The following is an 18,386-nucleotide window of genomic DNA, read 5'->3' as shown; positions in this document are numbered from 1 at the left end:
GCTGAGCGGTGATGCTGCCCCATCAGGTGCAGCGCGCGCTTAGAACTCGCTCACATGCAGCTTTTACTTCTGCATAACACAGGTCACATGCAGTGGAAAATATTTTTTTTTTTTATGCATTTATTTTTACACAATTTTTGGTGCAAACCAATAGGGAAAACTACTGAAAGAATGGACAGACTGCTTTTGTAAAAAAAAAAAAAAAAAAAGGCAAGGAAAACTGCACGTTGTGAATGAGAGGTTAGAGAGTCATTCATTTTGTCAGAACAGTAAAAGTTTTTTCCACAGAAAAATGCATCAGCGGCTGATGAGCTGATTAGTGAGGGAACGTCTAGGGCCTTGTTCAGATGGAGCATTTTCCGTGCAAATTCCCCAGAAGATCCGTCTTTCCCACCGACATCAAAATGTCTCACAGAATTCCCACCAAGGTTTTATGTGGGCGAGTTCTGGTCCAGAGGCGCAGAAAAGCAAAACCAAAGGCACACCCCAAACGAAAACGAAGCACAGCATGAAAAGCCGCACCCCAAACCAAGAAGCACAGCAAACCAAAAACTACAAAGAAAAGCAGGAGCCCAAAAAAGAACAGCACAAAATAAAAAAAAGTCCAGGGAATGTACCCTGTTGTACTCCTCGGACCCGTCTGCAGTCCTATGCGGGGGCCGATCAGCTCCTAAATGTGTCTGCAATGGTGAGAGGACAAAGGTAGATAGTGGGCTGCGGCTCGGCCCTAGGGTGGGGGCCTTATGCGCTACTGACACGAGATCTGTAGCCCCTGCGGTCCACGTATATGACCGCGGCGGAGTCGAGATATTCTCAGAACAGCCAAACTCACAATCAACCTGGATACACCAGTGACTCGCTACCATGGAAGTGCTGATCGCTGCAGACGGACGATAACCCTTACAGCGTGGCACCAGGGCGCACGTACAGGCAGTACAATGACGAGTCAGGGGTCCGTGCTGCCATATACCAAACAGGGACGAAGCTTCCATGAAGACAGTAGTGCACTGGTGGCCGCCCCTGCGAGCCCCCCACACCCAGAGACCAGTAACACACGTACAACGGCACTGTCAGGCGTCTGCCTCATTGAACTTCCTCTTCTTGTAGCTCTGCACTAGGCTGGATGCGGTGATCCGAGTGGCCGTCCCTCGCTCCCAGCTCTGAAAAGCATTCAAGCCCTTCTGTCCGGTCCGGAACAAGCCCCGCTCCAACTCGTCCAGCCGCGCCACCAGGGCGGATGTGTCCTCATTGTAAGCGTTCTGCGAGGAGTCCATGATTCGCCGAAAACGACCAATGAAAGTCTGGAAGACAAGACAGGATGTCATAGAAAAATATCCTGGAGGTCCCTGTGTCCACCCTTTTTTTATGTACCATCTGTCATGACAAGATAGGAGCGTGCGCTCCATGCTGTGTTTATGTAAAGTGGCAGCGTAAAATGCACGGATCCCTCTGATGCCTACAGTCCCCACAGGGACCACAAAAGAGGTTATTAGGGTCTGAAGATGATCAAACCTGACCCCTGCACAACTAGCCACGGTGACAGAACAATTTATAGAATATCGGAATTTCTATCCATCCAATATTAACGAGACGTACATTGTTGGAAAAAATACACATTTACTCATAATTATAACCCCCACCAAAAGGCCCCAAGTCCATAGGGGCCGTATAACCACCAGCAGCTCGGCCATGTGTGGTCTCTAATAATCCCGACATCAGCCTCGACCTTCTGTGACTGCGCTATCAGGAGATATTACATAAATCGGGATTTCCTAATATTATGACCCCTGTGAGGTTAGTGTAGGGTGGGACTCGGGGGTCTGATAAACGATCGATCCCAATTATCATCAGTGTTCGTGCAGAGTTACATATCCTGTGTGTAGGGCCCATTATTGATGACCAGATAGTAGCGCTCTCCTGCGGCTAAGCTGACTCGTCTCTGCGATCGGGGTACTAAGTTCTCCCATTAATTCCCTTTATATTATGTAGCTGTATATTGCTGTATTGTTTTGTCCCCTTTGTAAAATCTTCTGTATATTTTTCCCCAAACACTGCCACCCTTTGGATTAAATATAAAATGTAATAGTTCTGTCCTGTAAACTACACCTCGAAGTGATAGATACCGTACGGTGTCTGACCGAAAGATTAGTGGGGTTGGCAGCGAGTAGTCGGGGGGCATCAGAGAGTAGCTGTGACCCTACCGGGGTATATACACATATTCCATGTGTTGGAATCCGGAGGTGTATATGCCGTACGCTCACCGGTAATTTTCCAATAGCCGGCCTACTGGTGCGAACCGATCATCATCGGCCAATCGTTTAATTGTCTGGACGACGCTCCAGAGATCACAGCGGGTACTCGTGACCTTCCCGGCCTGTGATATCAGGGATTCGTGGGAGTAAGAAAGTCCTGACAAATATTAATATCCCTGACACAGAATAAGAGGCCAGACACCGGGGTAAAGCTCTCCCACAGCGACCCGGACTGTCCCACGGGGTAAAGCTCTCCCACAGCGACCCGACCATCCCACGGGGTAAAGCTCTCCCGCAGCGACCCGACCATCCCACGGGGTAAAGCTCTCCCGCAGCGACCCCGACCGTCCCACGGGGTAAAGCTCTCCCGCAGCAACCCCGACCGTCCCACGGGGTAAAGCTCTCACAGCGACCCCAACCGTCCCACGGGGTAAAGCTCTCCCGCAGCGACCCCGACCATCCCACGGGGTAAAGCTCTCCCGCAGCAACCCCGACCATCCCACGGGTTAGAGCTCTCCCGCAGCGACCCCGACCGTCCCACGGGGTAAAGCTCTCCCGCAGCGACCCCGACCGTCCCACGGGGTAAAGCTCTCACAGCAACCCCAACCGTCCCACGGGGTAAAGCTCTCCCGCAGCGACCCCGACCGTCTCACGGGTTAGAGCTCTCCCGCAGCGACCCCGACCGTCCCACGGGGTAAAGCTCTCCCGCAGCAACCCCGACCGTCCCACGGGTTAGAGCTCTCCCGCAGCGACCCCGACCGTCCCACGGGGTAAAGCTCTCCCGCAGCGACCCCGACCATCCCACGGGGTAAAGCTCTCCCGCAGCAACCCCGACCGTCCCACGGGTTAGAGCTCTCCCGCAGCGACCCCGACCGTCCCACGGGGTAAAGCTCTCCCGCAGCGACCCCGACCATCCCACGGGGTAAAGCTCTCCCGCAGCAACCCCGACCGTCCCACGGGTTAGAGCTCTCCCGCAGCGACCCCGACCGTCCCACGGGGTAAAGCTCTCCCGCAGCGACCCCGACCGTCCCACGGGGTAAAGCTCTCACAGCAACCCCAACCGTCCCACGGGGTAAAGCTCTCCCGCAGCAACCCCGACCGTCTCACGGGGTAGAGCTCTCCCGCAGCCACCCCACCCATCCCATGGGGTAAAGCTCTCCCGCAGCGACCCGACCATCCCACGGGGTAAAGCTCGCCCGCAGCGACCCCCGACCATCCCACGGGGTAAAGCTCTCCCGCAGCGACCCCGACCATCCCTCGGGGTAAAGCTCTCCCGCAGCCACCCCGACCGTCCCACGGGGTAAAGCTCTCGCAGCCACCCGGACTGTCCCATGGGGGTAAATCTCTCCCGCAGCCACCCTGACCGTCCCACGGGGTAAAGCTCTCCTACAGCTACCCAGACAGTCCCGCGGGTTAAAGCGCTCTTGGCGCCACCCCGTGGGGTAAAGCTCCCCTGCAGCCCCCTGACCAGCACCTGTAGTAGGGTCTGGGCGATCTCAGTGTTCTCAGGACTCTGGAAGCTCAGCAGCTGTAAGCCAAAGCCGTAGTAGTGAGGTCCCATCTTGTGCAGGTCCACCACCCCGGCGTCAGCGCTGAACACGGTGCGCCAGCCCTCCCGGTACGTCCTCGGCAGCTCCACTGACACGATCCTGCGCTTGTTGTCATACAGACCCTTCACCATCCACAGAGGCAGCTCCATCCGGGCGCCCTGCAGAGAACGGCACAGTTATAGGTGATCCGAAAGAGCGTGGCTCACAAGAGGGGGGAGGGATACCTACAGGGAGCAGCATCAGGACCTACAGGGAAGGCGGGGCCAGAGGTGCCGTGACCTATGGGGGAAGGGGACAGCAGTATCACCAGGACCTACAGAAGGTGGGCAGTAGTGCTGGGACATATAGGGGAGGCGGGCAGTAGTGCTGGGACCTATGGGGGAGGCGGGCAGTAGTGCTGGGACCTATGGGGGAGGCGGGCAGTAGTGCTGGGACCTATGGGGGAGGCGGGCAGTAGTGCTGGGACCTATGGGGGCGGGCAGTAGTGCTGGGACACATAGGGGAGGCGGGCAGTAGTGCTGGGACCTATGGGGGAGGCGGGCAGTAGTGCTGGGACATATAGGGGAGGCGGGCAGTAGGGCTGGGACCTATGGGGGCGTGCAGTAGTGCTGGGACCTATGGGGGGGGAGCAGTAGTGCTGGGATATATAGGGGACGGGCATTAGAGCTGGGAACTATGGGGGTGGGCAGTAGGGCTGGGAGCTATGGGGGGCGGGCTGGGACCTATGGGGGGGGAGCAGTAGGGCAGGGAGCTATGGGGGGAGCAGTAGGGCTGGGGGCTATGGGGGGCAGGCTGGGACCTATGGGGAGGAGTAGTAGGGCTGGGAGCTATGGGGGGAGCAGTAGGGCTGGGAGCTATGGCGGGCGGGCTGGGACCTTTGGGGGGGGGAGCAGTAGGGCTGGGAGCTATGGGGGGGGGGGAGCAGTAAGGCTGGGAGCTATGGGGGGAGCAGTAGTGCTGGGAGCTATGGGGGGAGCAGTAGTGCTGGGAGCTATGGGGGGAGCAGTAGGGCTGGGAGCTATGGGGGGAGCAGTAGGGCTGGGAACTATGGGGGGCGGGCAGTAGTGCTGGGAGCTATGGGGGGAGCAGTAGGGCTGGGAGCTATGGGGGGAGCAGTAGGGCTGGGAGCTATGGGGAGAGCAGTAGGGCTGGGACATATGGGGGGAGCAGTAGGGCTGGGACATATGGGGGGAGCAGTAGTGCTGGGACATATGGGGGGGGAGCAGTAGTGCTGGGACATATGGGGGGAGCAGTAGTGCTGGGACATATGGGGGGAGCAGTAGTGCTGGGAGCTATGGGGGGAGCAGTAGTGCTGGGAGCTATGGGGGGAGCAGTAGTGCTGGGACATATGGGGGGAGCAGTAGGGCTGGGACATATGGGGGGAGCAGTAGGGCTGGGACATATGGGGGGAGCAGTAGTGCTGGGAGCTATGGGGGGAGCAGTAGTGCTGGGAGCTATGGGGGGGGGAGCAGTAGTGCTGGGACATATGGGGGGAGCAGTAGGGCTGGGAACTATGGGGGGAGCAGTAGGGCTGGGAGCTATGGGGGGAGCAGTAGGGCTGGGAGCTATGGGGGGAGCAGTAGTGCTGGGACATATGGGGGGAGCAGTAGTGCTGGGAGCTATGGGGGGAGCAGTAGTGCTGGGACATATGGGGGGAGCAGTAGTGCTGGGACATATGGGGGGAGCAGTAGTGCTGGGACATATGGGGGGAGCAGTAGTGCTGGGACATATGGGGGGTAGCAGTAGTGCTGGGACATATGGGGGAGCAGTAGTGCTGGGACATATGGGGGGAGCAGTAGGGCTGGGACATATGGGGGGAGCAGTAGGGCTGGGAGCTATGGGGGGAGCAGTAGTGCTGGGACATATGGGGGGAGCAGTAGTGCTGGGACATATGGGGGGAGCAGTAGGGCTGGGACATATGGGGGGAGCAGTAGGGCTGGGACATATGGGGGGAGCAGTAGTGCTGGGACATATGGGGGGCGGGCAGTAGGGCTGGGAACTATGGGGGGCGGGCAGTAGGGCTGGGAGCTATGGGGGGAGCAGTAGGGCTGGGAGCTATGGGGGGAGCAGTAGGGCTGGGAACTATGGGGGGAGCAGTAGGGCTGGGAACTATGGGGGGGAGCAGTAGGGCTGGGAACTATGGGGGGAGCAGTAGGGCTGGGAACTATGGGGGGAGCAGTAGGGCTGGGAGCTATGGGGGGAGCAGTAGGGCTGGGAGCTATGGGGGGAGCAGTAGGGCTGGGAGCTATGGGGGGAGCAGTAGTGCTGGGAGCTATGGGGGGAGCAGTAGTGCTGGGAGCTATGGGGGGAGCAGTAGGGCTGGGAACTATGGGGGGCGGGCAGTAGTGCTGGGAGCTATGGGGGGAGCAGTAGGGCTGGGAGCTATGGGGGGAGCAGTAGTGCTGGGAGCTATGGGGGGAGCAGTAGGGCTGGGAGCTATGGGGGGGGGGAGCAGTAGCGCTGGGAACTATGGGGGGAGCAGTAGCGCTGGGAACTATGGGGGGAGCAGTAGTGCTGGGAGCTATGGGGGGAGCAGTAGGGCTGGGAGCTATGGGTGGAGCAGTAGTGCTGGGAGCTATGGGGGAGCAGTAGTGCTGGGAACTATGGGGGGAGCAGTAGTGCTGGGAACTATGGGGGGAGCAGTAGGGCTGGGAACTATGGGGGGAGCAGTAGGGCTGGGAACTATGGGGGGAGCAGTAGGGCTGGGAGCTATGGGGGGTGAGCAGTAGTGCTGGGAACTATGGGGGGAGCAGTAGGGCTGGGAGCTATGGGGGGTGGGCAGTAGGGCTGGGACATATGGGGGGAGCAGTAGTGCTGGGAACTATGGGGGGTGGGCAGTAGGGCTGGGAGCTATGGGGGGAGCAGTAGGGCTGGGACATATGGGGGGAGCAGTAGGGCTGGGACATATGGGTGGAGCAGTAGGGCTGGGAGCTATGGGGGGTGGGCAGTAGGGCTGGGAACTATGGGGGGAGCAGTAGGGCTGGGAGCTATGGGGGGAGCAGTAGGGCTGGGAGCTATGGGGGGAGCAGAAGGGCTGGGAACTATGGGGGGAGCAGTAGGGCTGGGAGCTATGGGGGGAGCAGTAGGGCTGGGACATATGGGGGGAGCAGTAGTGCTGGGAGCTATGGGGGGAGCAGCAGGGCTGGGAGCTATGGGGGGTGGGCAGTAGGGCTGGGACATATGGGGGGAGCAGTAGTGCTGGGAACTATGGGGGGTGGGCAGTAGGGCTGGGAGCTATGGGGGGAGCAGTAGGGCTGGGACATATGGGGGGAGCAGTAGGGCTGGGACATATGGGGGGAGCAGTAGGGCTGGGAGCTATGGGGGGGAGCAGTAGTGCTGGGAACTATGGGGGGAGCAGTAGGGCTGGGAGCTATGGGGGGAGCAGTAGGGCTGGGAGCTATGGGGGGAGCAGTAGGGCTGGGAGCTATGGGGGGAGCAGTAGGGCTGGGAGCTATGGGGGGAGCAGTAGTGCTGGGAGCTATGGGGGGAGCAGTAGTGCTGGGAGCTATGGGGGGAGCAGTAGTGCTGGGAGCTATGGGGGGAGCAGTAGGGCTGGGAGCTATGGGGGGAGCAGTAGTGCTGGGAGCTATGGGGGGAGCAGTAGGGCTGGGAGCTATGGGGGGAGCAGTAGTGCTGGGAGCTATGGGGGGAGCAGTAGGGCTGGGACATATGGGGGGAGCAGTAGTGCTGGGAACTATGGGGGGTGGGCAGTAGGGCTGGGAGCTATGGGGGGAGCAGTAGGGCTGGGAACTATGGGGGGTGGGCAGTAGGGCTGGGAGCTATGGGGGGAGCAGTAGGGCTGGGAGCTATGGGGGGAGCAGTAGTGCTGGGAGCTATGGAGGGAGCAGTAGGGCTGGGAGCTATGGGGGGAGCAGTAGTGCTGGGAGCTATGGGGGGAGCAGTAGGGCTGGGAACTATGGGGGGAGCAGTAGGGCTGGGAGCTATGGGGGGAGCAGTAGTGCTGGGAGCTATGGGGGGAGCAGTAGGGCTGTGAGCTATGGGGGGAGCAGTGGTGCTGGGACATATGGGGGAGCAGTAGTGCTGGGACATATGGGGGGAGCAGTAGTGCTGGGAACTATGGGGGGAGCAGTAGGGCTGGGAACTATGGGGGGAGCAGTAGGGCTGGGAGCTATGGGGGGAGCAGTAGGGCTGGGAACTATGGGGGGAGCAGTAGTGCTGGGAACTATGGGGGGTGGGCAGTAGGGCTGGGAGCTATGGGGGGAGCAGTAGGGCTGGGAACTATGGGGGGAGCAGTAGTGCTGGGAGCTATGGGGGGAGCAGTAGGGCTGGGAGCTATGGGGGAGCAGTAGTGCTGGGAGCTATGGGGGGAGCAGTAGGGCTGGGAACTATGGGGGGAGCAGTAGGGCTGGGAGCTATGGGGGGAGCAGTAGTGCTGGGAGCTATGGGGGGAGCAGTAGGGCTGGGAGCTATGGGGGGAGCAGTAGTGCTGGGACATATGGGGGAGCAGTAGTGCTGGGACATATGGGGGGAGCAGTAGTGCTGGGAACTATGGGGGGAGCAGTAGGGCTGGGAACTATGGGGGGAGCAGTATTGCTGGGAGCTATGGGGGGAGCAGTAGGGCTGGGAGCTATGGGGGGAGCAGTAGTGCTGGGAGCTATGGGGGGAGCAGTAGTGCTGGGAGCTATGGGGGGAGCAGTAGGGCTGGGAGCTATGGGGGGAGCAGTAGTGCTGGGACATATGGGGGGAGCAGTAGTGCTGGGAGCTATGGGGGGAGCAGTAGGGCTGGGAACTATGGGGGAGCAGTAGTGCTGGGAGCTATGGGGGGAGCAGTAGGGCTGGGAGCTATGGGGGGAGCAGTAGGGCTGGGAGCTATGGGGGAGCAGTAATGCTGGGAGCTATGGGGGTGCAGTAGGGCTGGGAGCTATGGGGGAGCAGTAGTGCTGGGAGCTATGGGGGGAGCAGTAGGGCTGGGAGCTATGGGGGGAGCAGTAGTGCTGGGAGCAGTAGTGCTGGGAGCTATGGGGGGAGCAGTAGGGCTGGGAGCTATGGGGGGAGCAGTAGTGCTGGGACATATGGGGGGAGCAGTAGTGCTGGGAGCTATGGGGGGAGCAGTAGGGCTGGGAACTATGGGGGGAGCAGTAGGGCTGGGACATATGGGGGGAGCAGTAGTGCTGGGAGCTATGGGGGGAGCAGTAGGGCTGGGAGCTATGGGGGTAGCAGTAGGGCTGGGAACTATGGGGGGAGCAGTAGTGCTGGGAGCTATGGGGGGAGCAGTAGGGCTGGGAGCTATGGGGGGAGCAGTAGTGCTGGGAGCTATGGGGGGAGCAGTAGTGCTGGGACATATGGGGGGAGCAGTAGTGCTGGGAGCTATGGGGGGAGCAGTAGGGCTGGGAACTATGGGGGGAGCAGTAGGGCTGGGAACTATGGGGGGAGCAGTAGTGCTGGGAGCTATGGGGGGAGCAGTAGGGCTGGGAGCTATGGGGGGAGCAGTAGGGCTGGGAGCTATGGGGGGAGCAGTAGGGCTGGGAGCTATGGGGGGAGCAGTAGTGCTGGGAGCTATGGGGGGAGCAGTAGTGCTGGGACATATGGGGGGAGCAGTAGTGCTGGGACATATGGGGGGAGCAGTAGTGCTGGGAACTATGGGGGGAGCAGTAGGGCTGAGAACTATGGGGGGAGCAGTAGTGCTGGGAGCTATGGGGGGAGCAGTAGGGCTGGGAGCTATGGGGGGAGCAGTAGTGCTGGGAGCTATGGGGGGAGCAGTAGGGCTGGGAGCTATGGGGGGAGCAGTAGGGCTGGGAGCTATGGGGGGAGCAGTAGTGCTGGGAGCTATGGGGGGAGCAGTAGGGCTCGGAACTATGGGGGGAGCAGTAGTGCTGGGACATATGGGGGAGCAGTAGTGCTGGGAACTATGGGGGGAGCAGTAGTGCTGGGAGCTATGGGGGGAGCAGTAGTGCTGGGAGCTATGGGGGGAGCAGTAGTGCTGGGAACTATGGGGGGAGCAGTAGTGCTGGGAGCTATGGGGGGAGCAGTAGTGCTGGGAACTATGGGGGGAGCAGTAGGGCTGGGACATATGGGGGGAGCAGTAGTGCTGGGAACTATGGGGGGAGCAGTAGTGCTGGGAACTATGGGGGGAGCAGTAGGGCTGGGACATATGGGGGGAGCAGTAGGGCTGGGACATATGGGGGGAGCAGTAGTGCTGGGACATATGGGGGGAGCAGTAGGGCTGGGACATATGGGGGGAGCAGTAGTGCTGGGAGCTATGGGGGGAGCAGTAGTGCTGGGAACTATGGGGGGAGCAGTAGGGCTGGGAACTATGGGGGGAGCAGTAGGGCTGGGAGCTATGGGGGGAGCAGTAGGGCTGGGAGCTATGGGGGGAGCAGTAGGGCTGGGAGCTATGGGGGGAGCAGTAGTGCTGGGAGCTATGGGGGGAGCAGTAGGGCTGGGAGCTATGGGGGGAGCAGTAGTGCTGGGAGCTATGGGGGGAGCAGTAGTGCTGGGACATATGGGGGAGCAGTAGTGCTGGGAACTATGGGGGGAGCAGTAGTGCTGGGAGCTATGGGGGGAGCAGTAGTGCTGGGAGCTATGGGGGGAGCAGTAGTGCTGGGAGCTATGGGGGGAGCAGTAGTGCTGGGAGCTATGGGGGGAGCAGTAGTGCTGGGAACTATGGGGGGAGCAGTAGTGCTGGGAGCTATGGGGGGAGCAGTAGTGCTGGGAGCTATGGGGGGAGCAGTAGTGCTGGGAGCTATGGGGGGAGCAGTAGTGCTGGGAGCTATGGGGGGAGCAGTAGTGCTGGGAACTATGGGGGGAGCAGTAGTGCTGGGAGCTATGGGGGGAGCAGTAGTGCTGGGAACTATGGGGGGAGCAGTAGTGCTGGGACATATGGGGGGAGCAGTAGTGCTGGGAGCTATGGGGGGAGCAGTAGTGCTGGGAACTATGGGGGGAGCAGTAGGGCTGGGACATATGGGGGGAGCAGTAGTGCTGGGAACTATGGGGGGAGCAGTAGTGCTGGGAACTATGGGGGGAGCAGTAGGGCTGGGACATATGGGGGGAGCAGTAGTGCTGGGACATATGGGGGGAGCAGTAGTGCTGGGACATATGGGGGGAGCAGTAGGGCTGGGACATATGGGGGGAGCAGTAGGGCTGGGACATATGGGGGGAGCAGTAGTGCTGGGAGCTATGGGGGGAGCAGTAGTGCTGGGACATATGGGGGGTGGGCAGTAGGGCTGGGAACTATGGGGGGAGCAGTAGTGCTGGGACATATGGGGGGTGGGCAGTAGGGCTGGGAACTATGGGGGGAGCAGTAGGGCTGGGAACTATGGGGGGAGCAGTAGGGCTGGGAACTATGGGGGGAGCAGTAGTGCTGGGAGCTATGGGGGGAGCAGTAGTGCTGGGACATATGGGGGGAGCAGTAGTGCTGGGAGCTATGGGGGGAGCAGTAGGGCTGGGAACTATGGGGGGAGCAGTAGTGCTGGGACATATGGGGGGAGCAGTAGTGCTGGGAGCTATGGGGGGAGCAGTAGTGCTGGGAATTATGGGGGGAGCAGTAGTGCTGGGAGCTATGGGGGGAGCAGTAGTGCTGGGAGCTATGGGGGGAGCAGTAGGGCTGGGAGCTATGGGGGGAGCAGTAGGGCTGGGACATATGGGGGGAGCAGTAGGGCTGGGACATATGGGGGGAGCAGTAGGGCTGGGACATATGGGGGGAGCAGTAGGGCTGGGAGCTATGGGGGGAGCAGTAGGGCTGGGAGCTATGGGGGGAGCAGTAGTGCTGGGAGCTATGGGGGGAGCAGTAGGGCTGGGACATATGGGGGGAGCAGTAGGGCTGGGACATATGGGGGGAGCAGTAGTGCTGGGACATATGGGGGGAGCAGTAGTGCTGGGAGCTATGGGGGGAGCAGTAGGGCTGGGAACTATGGGGGGAGCAGTAGGGCTGGGACATATGGGGGGAGCAGTAGTGCTGGGAGCTATGGGGGGAGCAGTAGTGCTGGGAGCTATGGGGGGAGCAGTAGGGCTGGGACATATGGGGGGAGCAGTAGTGCTGGGAGCTATGGGGGGAGCAGTAGTGCTGGGAGCTATGGGGGGAGCAGTAGTGCTGGGAGCTATGGGGGGAGCAGTAGTGCTGGGAGCTATGGGGGGAGCAGTAGGGCTGGGACATATGGGGGGAGCAGTAGTGCTGGGAGCTATGGGGGGAGCAGTAGTGCTGGGAGCTATGGGGGGAGCAGTAGTGCTGGGAGCTATGGGGGGAGCAGTAGTGCTGGGAGCTATGGGGGGAGCAGTAGGGCTGGGAGCTATGGGGGGTGGGCAGTAGGGCTGGGAGCTATGGGGGGAGCAGTAGTGCTGGGAGCTATGGGGGGAGCAGTAGTGCTGGGAGCTATGGGGGGAGCAGTAGTGCTGGGAGCTATGGGGGGAGCAGTAGGGCTGGGACATATGGGGGGAGCAGTAGTGCTGGGAGCTATGGGGGGAGCAGTAGTGCTGGGAGCTATGGGGGGAGCAGTAGTGCTGGGAGCTATGGGGGGAGCAGTAGTGCTGGGAGCTATGGGGGGAGCAGTAGGGCTGGGACATATGGGGGGAGCAGTAGTGCTGGGAGCTATGGGGGGAGCAGTAGTGCTGGGAGCTATGGGGGGAGCAGTAGTGCTGGGAGCTATGGGGGGAGCAGTAGTGCTGGGAGCTATGGGGGGAGCAGTAGTGCTGGGACATATGGGGGGAGCAGTAGTGCTGGGAGCTATGGGGGGAGCAGTAGGGCTGGGAGCTATGGGGGGAGCAGTAGTGCTGGGACATATGGGGGGTGGGCAGTAGGGCTGGGACATATGGGGGGAGCAGTAGGGCTGGGAGCTATGGGGGGAGCAGTAGGGCTGGGAGCTATGGGGGGAGCAGTAGGGCTGGGACATATGGGGGGAGCAGTAGGGCTGGGAGCTATGGGGGGAGCAGTAGTGCTGGGACATATGGGGGGAGCAGTAGTGCTGGGAGCTATGGGGGGAGCAGTAGGGCTGGGAACTATGGGGGGAGCAGTAGGGCTGGGACATATGGGGGGAGCAGTAGTGCTGGGAGCTATGGGGGGAGCAGTAGTGCTGGGAGCTATGGGGGGAGCAGTAGGGCTGGGACATATGGGGGGAGCAGTAGTGCTGGGAGCTATGGGGGGAGCAGTAGTGCTGGGAGCTATGGGGGGAGCAGTAGTGCTGGGAGCTATGGGGGGAGCAGTAGGGCTGGGAGCTATGGGGGGAGCAGTAGTGCTGGGAGCTATGGGGGGAGCAGTAGTGCTGGGACATATGGGGGGAGCAGTAGTGCTGGGACATATGGGGGGAGCAGTAGTGCTGGGAACTATGGGGGGAGCAGTAGGGCTGAGAACTATGGGGGGAGCAGTAGTGCTGGGAGCTATGGGGGGAGCAGTAGGGCTGGGAGCTATGGGGGGAGCAGTAGTGCTGGGAGCTATGGGGGGAGCAGTAGGGCTGGGAGCTATGGGGGGAGCAGTAGGGCTGGGACATATGGGGGGAGCAGTAGTGCTGGGAGCTATGGGGGGAGCAGTAGGGCTGGGAACTATGGGGGGAGCAGTAGTGCTGGGACATATGGGGGAGCAGTAGTGCTGGGAACTATGGGGGGAGCAGTAGTGCTGGGAGCTATGGGGGGAGCAGTAGTGCTGGGAGCTATGGGGGGAGCAGTAGTGCTGGGAACTATGGGGGGAGCAGTAGTGCTGGGAGCTATGGGGGGAGCAGTAGTGCTGGGAACTATGGGGGGAGCAGTAGGGCTGGGACATATGGGGGGAGCAGTAGTGCTGGGAACTATGGGGGGAGCAGTAGTGCTGGGACATATGGGGGGAGCAGTAGTGCTGGGAACTATGGGGGGAGCAGTAGTGCTGGGAACTATGGGGGGAGCAGTAGTGCTGGGAACTATGGGGGGAGCAGTAGTGCTGGGAACTATGGGGGGAGCAGTAGGGCTGGGACATATGGGGGGAGCAGTAGTGCTGGGACATATGGGGGGAGCAGTAGGGCTGGGACATATGGGGGGAGCAGTAGTGCTGGGACATATGGGGGGAGCAGTAGGGCTGGGACATATGGGGGGAGCAGTAGTGCTGGGACATATGGGGGGAGCAGTAGGGCTGGGAGCTATGGGGGGAGCAGTAGGGCTGGGAGCTATGGGGGGAGCAGTAGTGCTGGGAACTATGGGGGGAGCAGTAGGGCTGGGAACTATGGGGGGAGCAGTAGTGCTGGGAGCTATGGGGGGAGCAGTAGTGCTGGGAGCTATGGGGGGAGCAGTAGGGCTGGGAGCTATGGGGGGAGCAGTAGGGCTGGGAGCTATGGGGGGAGCAGTAGTGCTGGGAGCTATGGGGGGAGCAGTAGGGCTGGGAGCTATGGGGGGAGCAGTAGTGCTGGGAGCTATGGGGGGAGCAGTAGTGCTGGGACATATGGGGGAGCAGTAGTGCTGGGAACTATGGGGGGAGCAGTAGTGCTGGGAGCTATGGGGGGAGCAGTAGTGCTGGGAGCTATGGGGGGAGCAGTAGTGCTGGGAGCTATGGGGGGAGCAGTAGTGCTGGGAGCTATGGGGGGAGCAGTAGTGCTGGGAGCTATGGGGGGAGCAGTAGTGCTGGGAGCTATGGGGGGAGCAGTAGGGCTGGGACATATGGGGGGAGCAGTAGTGCTGGGAGCTATGGGGGGAGCAGTAGTGCTGGGAGCTATGGGGGGAGCAGTAGGGCTGGGAGCTATGGGGGGAGCAGTAGTGCTGGGAGCTATGGGGGGAGCAGTAGTGCTGGGACATATGGGGGGAGCAGTAGTGCTGGGACATATGGGGGGAGCAGTAGTGCTGGGAACTATGGGGGGAGCAGTAGGGCTGAGAACTATGGGGGGAGCAGTAGTGCTGGGAGCTATGGGGGGAGCAGTAGTGCTGGGAGCTATGGGGGGAGCAGTAGGGCTGGGAGCTATGGGGGGAGCAGTAGTGCTGGGAGCTATGGGGGGAGCAGTAGTGCTGGGACATATGGGGGAGCAGTAGTGCTGGGAACTATGGGGGGAGCAGTAGTGCTGGGAGCTATGGGGGGAGCAGTAGTGCTGGGAGCTATGGGGGGAGCAGTAGTGCTGGGAGCTATGGGGGGAGCAGTAGTGCTGGGAGCTATGGGGGGAGCAGTAGTGCTGGGAGCTATGGGGGGAGCAGTAGTGCTGGGAACTATGGGGGGAGCAGTAGTGCTGGGAGCTATGGGGGGAGCAGTAGTGCTGGGAACTATGGGGGGAGCAGTAGGGCTGGGACATATGGGGGGAGCAGTAGTGCTGGGACATATGGGGGAGCAGTAGTGCTGGGAACTATGGGGGGAGCAGTAGTGCTGGGAGCTATGGGGGGAGCAGTAGTGCTGGGAACTATGGGGGGAGCAGTAGTGCTGGGAGCTATGGGGGGAGCAGTAGTGCTGGGAACTATGGGGGGAGCAGTAGGGCTGGGACATATGGGGGGAGCAGTAGTGCTGGGAACTATGGGGGGAGCAGTAGTGCTGGGACATATGGGGGGAGCAGTAGTGCTGGGAACTATGGGGGGAGCAGTAGTGCTGGGAACTATGGGGGGAGCAGTAGTGCTGGGAACTATGGGGGGAGCAGTAGTGCTGGGAACTATGGGGGGAGCAGTAGGGCTGGGAGCTATGGGGGGAGCAGTAGTGCTGGGAGCTATGGGGGGAGCAGTAGTGCTGGGACATATGGGGGGAGCAGTAGTGCTGGGACATATGGGGGGAGCAGTAGTGCTGGGACATATGGGGGGAGCAGTAGGGCTGGGACATATGGGGGGAGCAGTAGTGCTGGGACATATGGGGGGAGCAGTAGGGCTGGGACATATGGGGGGAGCAGTAGTGCTGGGACATATGGGGGGAGCAGTAGTGCTGGGAACTATGGGGGGAGCAGTAGGGCTGGGAGCTATGGGGGGAGCAGTAGTGCTGGGAACTATGGGGGGAGCAGTAGTGCTGGGAGCTATGGGGGGAGCAGTAGGGCTGGGAACTATGGGGGGAGCAGTAGGGCTGGGAGCTATGGGGGGAGCAGTAGGGCTGGGAGCTATGGGGGGAGCAGTAGTGCTGGGAGCTATGGGGGGAGCAGTAGGGCTGGGAGCTATGGGGGGAGCAGTAGTGCTGGGAGCTATGGGGGGAGCAGTAGTGCTGGGACATATGGGGGGAGCAGTAGTGCTGGGAGCTATGGGGGGAGCAGTAGTGCTGGGACATATGGGGGGAGCAGTAGTGCTGGGAACTATGGGGGGAGCAGTAGTGCTGGGACATATGGGGGGAGCAGTAGTGCTGGGAACTATGGGGGGAGCAGTAGTGCTGGGAACTATGGGGGGAGCAGTAGTGCTGGGAACTATGGGGGGAGCAGTAGTGCTGGGAACTATGGGGGGAGCAGTAGGGCTGGGAGCTATGGGGGGAGCAGTAGTGCTGGGAGCTATGGGGGGAGCAGTAGTGCTGGGACATATGGGGGGAGCAGTAGGGCTGGGACATATGGGGGGAGCAGTAGTGCTGGGACATATGGGGGGAGCAGTAGGGCTGGGACATATGGGGGGAGCAGTAGGGCTGGGACATATGGGGGGAGCAGTAGTGCTGGGACATATGGGGGGAGCAGTAGGGCTGGGACATATGGGGGGAGCAGTAGTGCTGGGACATATGGGGGGAGCAGTAGTGCTGGGAACTATGGGGGGAGCAGTAGGGCTGGGAGCTATGGGGGGAGCAGTAGTGCTGGGAGCTATGGGGGGAGCAGTAGGGCTGGGAACTATGGGGGGAGCAGTAGGGCTGGGAGCTATGGGGGGAGCAGTAGGGCTGGGAGCTATGGGGGGAGCAGTAGGGCTGGGAGCTATGGGGGGAGCAGTAGTGCTGGGAGCTATGGGGGGAGCAGTAGGGCTGGGAGCTATGGGGGGAGCAGTAGTGCTGGGAGCTATGGGGGGAGCAGTAGGGCTGGGAGCTATGGGGGGAGCAGTAGTGCTGGGAGCTATGGGGGGAGCAGTAGGGCTGGGAGCTATGGGGGGAGCAGTAGTGCTGGGAGCTATGGGGGGAGCAGTAGTGCTGGGACATATGGGGGGAGCAGTAGTGCTGGGAGCTATGGGGGGAGCAGTAGGGCTGGGAGCTATGGGGGGAGCAGTAGTGCTGGGAGCTATGGGGGGAGCAGTAGTGCTGGGAGCTATGGGGGGAGCAGTAGTGCTGGGAGCTATGGGGGGAGCAGTAGTGCTGGGAGCTATGGGGGGAGCAGTAGTGCTGGGAGCTATGGGGGGAGCAGTAGTGCTGGGACATATGGGGGGAGCAGTAGTGCTGGGACATATGGGGGGAGCAGTAGTGCTGGGACATATGGGGGGGAGCAGTAGTGCTGGGACATATGGGGGGAGCAGTAGTGCTGGGACATATGGGGGGGAGCAGTAGTGCTGGGACATATGGGGGGAGCAGTAGTGCTGGGACATATGGGGGGAGCAGTAGTGCTGGGACATATGGGGGGAGCAGTAGTGCTGGGAGCTATGGGGGGAGCAGTAGTGCTGGGACATATGGGGGGAGCAGTAGTGCTGGGACATATGGGGGGAGCAGTAGGGCTGGGACATATGGGGGGAGCAGTAGTGCTGGGACATATGGGGGGGAGCAGTAGTGCTGGGACATATGGGGGGAGCAGTAGTGCTGGGAACTATGGGGGGAGCAGTAGTGCTGGGACATATGGGGGGAGCAGTAGTGCTGGGACATATGGGGGGAGCAGTAGTGCTGGGACATATGGGGGGAGCAGTAGTGCTGGGATATATGGGGGCGGGCTGGGACCACCTCAGGCTCGTGCACAGACCCCATCACGGTGCCCCCGCTCCTGAAGCATATGATCCAGTGACAGCACACCCGCTCCCCCCAGTAACCATGGCGACCACCACCAGACATCACATGTCCGCCCCGGTCACCTCAGGGATGTGGTCGCTGTCGCCCCCTTTCTCCAGGAAGCCCAGGCGGGGGAAGCCGCTCTCCACCCGGCAGGGGAGCGCGTCCTGGGACATGAGCAGGTCCCCCAGTGACAGGAAGCTCTGCTCCCGGCCCACACTGCCCGCCACCGGCCTGTACGACTCCCACATCTTCCTCACTGCTCTGCGCCTGCGCGCCGCTCTCTTCCCGCCTTATTCCTTGTTGCTGTACGCCGGGAGACACGCCCCCAACGTCACCACGTGCGCTGTTCTCGCCCTATCAGGATTGCAACTGTTGCCGCTCCGTTACCAAGGAGATAAGTCAGCAATGGCTCATCCAGCGCCCTCTCCTGGAGATTTGTGGCGGTGCAGCCCTCTCTGTGTGAGAGCGGAGGCCAGGTGTGTGAGAGGGAGAGCGGCCTCCTCCGGGTGTGTGAGAGGGAGAGCGGCCTCCTCCGGGTGTGTGAGAGGGAGAGCGGCCTCCTCCGGGTGTGTGAGAGGGAGAGCGGCCTCCTCCGGGTGTGTGAGAGGGAGAGCGGCCTCCTCCGGGTGTGTGAGAGGGAGAGCGGCCTCCTCCGGGTGTGTGAGAGGGAGAGCGGCCTCCTCCGGGTGTGTGAGGGAGAGCGGCCTCCTCCGGGTGTGTGAGAGGGAGAGCGGCCTCCTCCGGCTGTGTGAGGGAGAGCGGCCTCCTCCGGGTGTGTGAGAGGGAGAGCGGCCTCCTCCGGGTGTGTGAGAGGGAGAGCGGCCTCCTCCGGGTGTG

At 61.4% G+C, this 18,386-nt stretch overlaps 1 protein-coding gene across 1 annotated transcript; it reads right to left on the bottom strand.

Annotated features, from left to right (window-relative positions):
• Positions 1–114: 114 nt before the first annotated feature.
• On the bottom strand, positions 115–17,855 carry GINS3 (GINS complex subunit 3). The gene is made up of 3 exons (XM_069739574.1): positions 17,630–17,855; positions 3,727–3,960; positions 115–1,301 (listed from the first exon to the last, which is right to left on the bottom strand). The coding sequence occupies exons 1-3, from the start codon at positions 17,795–17,797 to the stop codon at positions 1,071–1,073; spliced, it is 633 nt and encodes a 210-aa protein (XP_069595675.1). The 5' UTR covers positions 17,798–17,855; the 3' UTR covers positions 115–1,070.
• Positions 17,856–18,386: the final 531 nt, after the last annotated feature.

The sequence above is a fragment of the Ranitomeya imitator genome, chromosome 9, assembly GCF_032444005.1.
Source record: "Ranitomeya imitator isolate aRanImi1 chromosome 9, aRanImi1.pri, whole genome shotgun sequence".
Taxonomy (NCBI): Eukaryota; Metazoa; Chordata; class Amphibia; order Anura; family Dendrobatidae; genus Ranitomeya; species Ranitomeya imitator.
Note: the sequence above shows the minus strand (reverse complement) of the source record. Positions and strands in the feature narration are given on the sequence as shown.